Source organism: Cynoglossus semilaevis, chromosome 1, assembly GCF_000523025.1.
Source record: "Cynoglossus semilaevis isolate Cse_v1.0 chromosome 1, Cse_v1.0, whole genome shotgun sequence".
In the NCBI taxonomy this organism is placed as follows: domain Eukaryota; kingdom Metazoa; phylum Chordata; class Actinopteri; order Pleuronectiformes; family Cynoglossidae; genus Cynoglossus; species Cynoglossus semilaevis.
Genome location: NC_024307.1, coordinates 18,295,146 through 18,300,954, shown reverse-complemented (window position 1 = coordinate 18,300,954; position 5,809 = coordinate 18,295,146). Strand labels below are relative to the sequence as shown.

Below are 5,809 nucleotides of genomic sequence, written 5' to 3'. Positions count from 1 at the left end.
GAGCGATGATATAATATCGGTCATTCCATGAACAATATTTGTTGTTTTTTTAATATTTGTCCTTTTTCCATGTTTATTAAGCACAAACAACGTATTTCTGTAATTTGATAGCATGATAGATTGGAGTTGATCAAATAGATATAGAATAGGTTTGAGTGGCAGCTGTGCGAGAAACGATAAACACCCCATAAACAAAGAAATAGAAAGGTGAAGCCAGCATGAAAAAAAAAACAAACAAACATCCGATATAACTGTCTGCATTCGGTGGCGTCGATTAAATCTATGTTCGTTATTAAACTTACTTTCACAAATTCCTATTTTATTCTGATGGGAAAAGCTAGACGTTGAAATGGACGCAAAACTTTGTTTTTACGTCCTGCTTGATGTTGATACAAGCACCACAGTTATTTGAGGGGTTTTGAAATAATTGTTAATAATGTTTTACATCTAGTGACACAAAGTGAATAAAAACAAAAACCTATGCAGTCAACAACTCTAAAATCAGGACGTGGTTTTATAAATAATACCAATACAGACTCAAGTTTCTTTTTGGTCCTTTATTTATTTTTGGCAAAGAAAAGATCAGTATCACAGTAGAATGACCTGTATCACAGTTAGTTGGTAAAGAAAAAAAAGAATGCTGGTAAAAACGATTGTCCTATCGTGTTATGACACAGTTTCACTTTATGTTCGAAGTGCCAGATAATCTATTGTTAAATCAACTCCACGTCTGACTAACACAAGAATCATAAGACATTTACACATTTTCACAAATCAGTCTCCAGTAAAGGTGCTCACAGAAAAAACATGCTGAAATTAAGGCAATGGGTGAAGAGCAGAATTCAAAAATATGAGATTTTATATTTTAGGGTCAGGTGGTGCTTCTGATCTTCAGAGTGAAGTCTGCCGTTAATTTCTGTTAAGGTTATGTCGCCCCCTCTCGACATTCCATGGTTATAACATCACTGAACAGACCTTTGCTTCAGAAGATACCTAGCTGAGTGCTGTGAATAGTGGTGTGAATTAACATGTTAATTGATATCACATGTGAATGTGATCTTTACTTTTACACGTTTAAATGTATTTCTCTATGTTGTATTATGGAAACAGCTGCTCTCAGAAACAGAATGAGAGCAGTCAGAGGTGGAGAAGCTACAAGGACAAGTTTGTTTACTGGTGTTTTACACTGGCACTTAGGACTTTGACCTGCTCACCCCAGAAGAACTGAAGAAAAAAAACAAAACTCAGAGGCCACATCAGAAACCAGGAAAAAAACAAGTTCTGCTGCAGGAACTTTCTGACACAAACAGTTCAATAATAACCAACATCCATTATTGATGACTGTGGCACCAGATACTACCAGCACTGTGGAGTGGTTCAGGTGGTTTTCACGATCTAAATGAAAGTGAATGTGTGTTGGTTTTAATCAGAGGCTAACACTAAAGTACAGGTTAATCTATTCTGATCATTAGTTAAAAACATGATTCAAAAATATTTTTTCCCTGTGAACATGATCACAGCAGAGAACACTGTTTTAATGAGTTTTTATGAATTCACTTTGTGGCTCAAAAGCATCATTTTTGCCAGTGGTTTTAATTATTATTCAATGTTTTTAATTTCTAGGCATGTTGGGGTTTTTTCCACTCTGCAGCAGTGACAGCAGGCTTCAGTCAAACAATTATTACAGTAAAAGAGAGAAAAGAAAAAAACCTACAATGTAACCAGGCACTTTTTTACTGTCTGAGAAACAGAACCAGAAACAGCAGCTGTAAAACAAGGAGAAATGTGTATCTGCTTTAAAATGAAGAAGTTGAAACTTCCCTGAGCCCAGTCCAGTTCAGTCGGGTGTGACATGGGAGAAGATCACAGAACACGGCACTTGAAAGAATGAGTGAGGTCAGAGAAGAAAATGCGGCGGGAGGTGAAACTGTCAGTGAACAGGAGGATCCCGGACCTGCACGCTGCCGTCCTCCATCCCAAAGTAGGCTCGCTCAGCCATGCTGACAAACAGTCCTGTCTCCACCACACCTAAGACAGAAAATAGCCTCTTAATGATATTGGTCAAAATTATCCAGACAGCAATGAACATTTACGCACCACATGTGTATTTTTATATAACATTTTTGATTACACGTTTTCTGATGAAACAACATGAAACCACCAAGTCAGCAGGAGTGATGGCTGATTAATGAAGAACTTCACACCATCTGAACCTCTGACAACCAGATGTATTTCAGGCTATTGGAAAATTTTCATGCTGAGAACAAACCACTGTCTCTACTGTTGCTGTTTGAAATAATTGATTTTCATTATTAAGTACATTGACCCATTCTCAACTCTCTGTGGAACCATCACCTGGAATCATCTTGATGGCAGTGTTCACCTCCTTCCAGTCCTGAGCCTGGTCAAACTTCCAGTCCAGGATGAAGTTGCTGTTGTCAGTGACCACAGGACCCTGTAAACAGAATGAGACAGAAGGAGCCATAATTATTATTTCTTAACAGTTTCTTCTATTTTTATGATACCTTACAAATAATGAAAACCCATAACTGTAGTACAACTGTAAACAGTGTAGCAAAACATCCTGTACTTACAGCTTTACTGACAGCCATTCTCAGACGAGCTTCTCCTCCAAAACACCTAGCTATGGTCCTGGAGACAGGGATGTAGGACATGGGGATCACTTCAATGGGAACTCCCTTTTTCCACTGTTGACCCAATGTCTTAGAGTCTTTCCTGAAAAGTAAAAAAGTTATTAAGTATAATCTGGGATGCAATACATTCAGCTGTTAGTCATTTTACTCTAAAAAACAAACCTGTAATCTGCAATTACTACAAAATGTTTGGCACAACCAGCTACGATCTTCTCCTGTGTCAGACAGCCACTGTGGGACAGAGACAGAACAGACGGAAACTATTTTAATTTTAAACTATTTTAAATGAATGACAAATCATTCCCACTGGTGTTTTTTAACAAGTTCCACTAGGTTCCCAGTGTCACCAGTCTCTATGGAACCAAAAGGTCCCAACAGGACTGGACATTGTCTGGCTTTCAGTGTGTTCACCGGAAAAACAAATAAATAAATAAAAAACAAACAAACAAGATCTGCTCTTGGTACTAATATGGACTCACCCTCCTCCTTTAATCAGAGTCAGATCTGAATCCACTTCGTCAGCTCCATCGATGGCCACATCCAACTGTGAGAACAACAAAACTCGGTAAACAACACCAAACACAGACCCTAAAACAAGGTACAACGACTGGAACCGACACGATGCTTCAATCTATTTTTGCAATACTTTATAAACTATATATGCAATATAATGTTGACATGTCAAATGTTTTTGGAGGATAGTTCTAAAAAAAAAAGTAGGTAAAAACTGTGAAGTGCAATAAGGCACAATATGTTCTGTGAATTTGAGCCATAAAGTAAAACTGACTCGACTTAACTCTACTGTAACTTTTCAAACAATTCACCACAACAATCTTCCTGTTAATGTTTGAGCTGCTCTGTCTGTTTTCATTAAACAGCTGATGATGTCACCTCTGGGTGTCGGTCCAGGTCTGACAGTGTGAGTCCGTGCTGGAGGATGAGCTGACGGGCCTGAGACAGGACAAAACCACAGAGTATAAATGAATAGTAAAAATGAATGATTCTAGATTCAGGCCAATTCAGTTTATGAAGGAAGATACAGGATACTGTATGTCCCATGTGCATTAACTGTGAATAAGCACAATATAAATAAAACTGTTTTAAATCTGAATATGTCAAAGTGTATGTTTAACAGATTTCATAAATAACCTTAGCTGAGTGTAACCTGAGTGTACAGAAGGTCGGAGCAAAGTACAGATATTTGAGTGTTTATTTTTCCCTTCTGTGCTCTGAGTCAACACTGCGGGTCAATTTCCAGCCTAGCACAGTCTTGTTATCACATGACCGTTACTCGCACACGGGTGGCTGTTTTTTAATGATACTGAAAACATCTTTAAATTGTTATTATGAAAAAACATCAATGTTTTCTTTTTCATAGCAAATGTGTTTTAAATCTTTTGGGTTCTGTGGCTGAAAATTAAAGACAGAAAAGGGAAATGACACAAGAGACACTTATAGTCCAACGTTCAGACCACAGACTTTCAAACTGACCTGGAAGGATGTGGGGACACACACTATGTTGAGTTTCTCCTGACGCACTCTCTCAGCTTCAGCAATCAACAAAAACACGAGTGGGAGTTACGGCATTTGAGAAACAAAAGTTTCACTTATCAGAACGACAAAAAACTCACCTAATCTGTCCACCGCATAGACGATGGTCGAACCACTGCCGACCCCAACCACCTGGTTGTTCTGAAGAAAACAGACACAAAAATGTAAAACTTATCACTTAATCTCGATTATGTGCACATATTTATTTATGTTCACAGAGAAGATACTAAAAAGAAAACAGTAAATGCTTCATTTATTGCCTCAGCACTGACTCTTATTTGTCTAATATTGTTTGAACTCATTGATACCGTTTGGGATTTGTACAATTTATACACTACTCAATATCAGTCGTATGTATATGGTCATTAGATTAATTTTATTTTACATTATTATGCTTTTTTTTATATACTCGGATATAAGTTATACAAGAGTCTGATAAGAGTAACGCTAACTGGCTAACAAGCTAACTGCAACAGTATTTTCCAGTAGTTTCTGCAGTGGTGATGCCTTCACGTGTCAGGGGTAGACTCGAATGAAAGTTTAAAATTACATTTCATAATACTTAGGTACGTCTTTATTGTCATTATAAATATATATAATATATATATTATAAACACGCAAGTATTACTAACTACTAGTCAATGCGCTTAATACTCTATTGACGTTGCATTGAAATTAAGAGAGTTTTAATGTCCTCAGGTTATACCAATACGGTGCCTTATTGCCAAAACAAGTATATTTATCTTGCAAACTTACTCTGGCTATAAATATTGTATAGTTGTATAAATTCCAACATTTTTACGGCCTTAAATCATAAAGTGAGCTTTCGGTACGTTCATGCTAATACTAGCTACCTGACATGTGATGGTAAAAACGAAAAACACAAACGCGGCAAACATGAAGACTTGAACCGAATCATAGAGCAGCCTTGAGCACGCTCTCTGTACCTGAACGTGGTTGTCCACTGCAGCGTAGGCCGCCTTTTTCTTTGCTTCTTCGGCCATGTTTTTAGCAGCAGAGTGACGGAAACGACGAATCTGTTTGTGACAAACCGACGCTGACTGGGTCCAAGAAATCCAGGTCCTAGAAGATGCTGAAGCGAAAGAAGAGAGGAATTCTCCTTCCGTTAACACTGCTGCTGCTGCTGCGAGCCGACTGACTGATACCCGCCCCTGAAGGAGTCTCATGTCCCGGCACACAGCTCTGTGGCGGCGGATGTTCTGGTTCAGATCAGATTTTGAATTGGAGTTAGCGCTCGAGCTTGGACTCGCTTCGGAGCACCTCCTCTTCCTTTTCCTTCTCTGCTCCTGTTCGTTTTTTTCAATTGCTGATTAAAATTGATCTGTGCCACCCTGATCTTTTTGTACAGGTTAGCTCAAAGGCGACACCACATGGACGTCTGTATTTCTGCTCCACCTGTTTTATCTCATGGTATCATGATCGCAGAACATCTTGGTGATAGTCCACCTTCTCTGGTCGTATAGCTCGTATTTACTGAGTCCTGACGTGTCTATTTTTTTCTGTCATTCTGCTGTTTTTGTTTACATATGAACCAGGCATGAATGAGGCATAAAAAACTCTATAGTAGTAAAATCTGTCCACAA

The 5,809-nt window shown here is 38.3% G+C and overlaps 1 protein-coding gene across 1 annotated transcript; it reads right to left on the bottom strand.

Annotated features, from left to right (window-relative positions):
* Positions 1-537: 537 nt before the first annotated feature.
* On the bottom strand, positions 538-5,583 carry rpia (ribose 5-phosphate isomerase A (ribose 5-phosphate epimerase)). The gene is made up of 9 exons (XM_008316148.3): positions 5,153-5,583; positions 4,286-4,346; positions 4,146-4,201; positions 3,546-3,605; positions 3,134-3,198; positions 2,817-2,885; positions 2,595-2,736; positions 2,356-2,455; positions 538-2,028 (listed from the first exon to the last, which is right to left on the bottom strand). Exons 1-9 carry the CDS (start codon positions 5,390-5,392, stop codon positions 1,931-1,933), a joined length of 891 nt encoding a protein of 296 aa, XP_008314370.1. The 5' UTR covers positions 5,393-5,583; the 3' UTR covers positions 538-1,930.
* Positions 5,584-5,809: the final 226 nt, after the last annotated feature.

What these genes read in the sequence shown, in the direction of transcription:
- rpia (XM_008316148.3), bottom strand. Translation starts at nt 5,392, where the DNA reads ATGAGACTCCTTCAGGGGCGGGTATCAGTCAGTCGGCTCGCAGCAGCA. An exon ending in CAGTGGACAACCACGTTCAG is followed by an intron (nt 4,347 to 5,152) that starts GTACAGAGAGCG and finishes TGTTTTCTTCAG; the next exon opens with AACAACCAGGTGGTTGGGGT. An exon ending in GTAGTAATTGCAGATTACAG is followed by an intron (nt 2,737 to 2,816) that starts GTTTGTTTTTTA and finishes TTTACTTTTCAG; the next exon opens with GAAAGACTCTAAGACATTGG.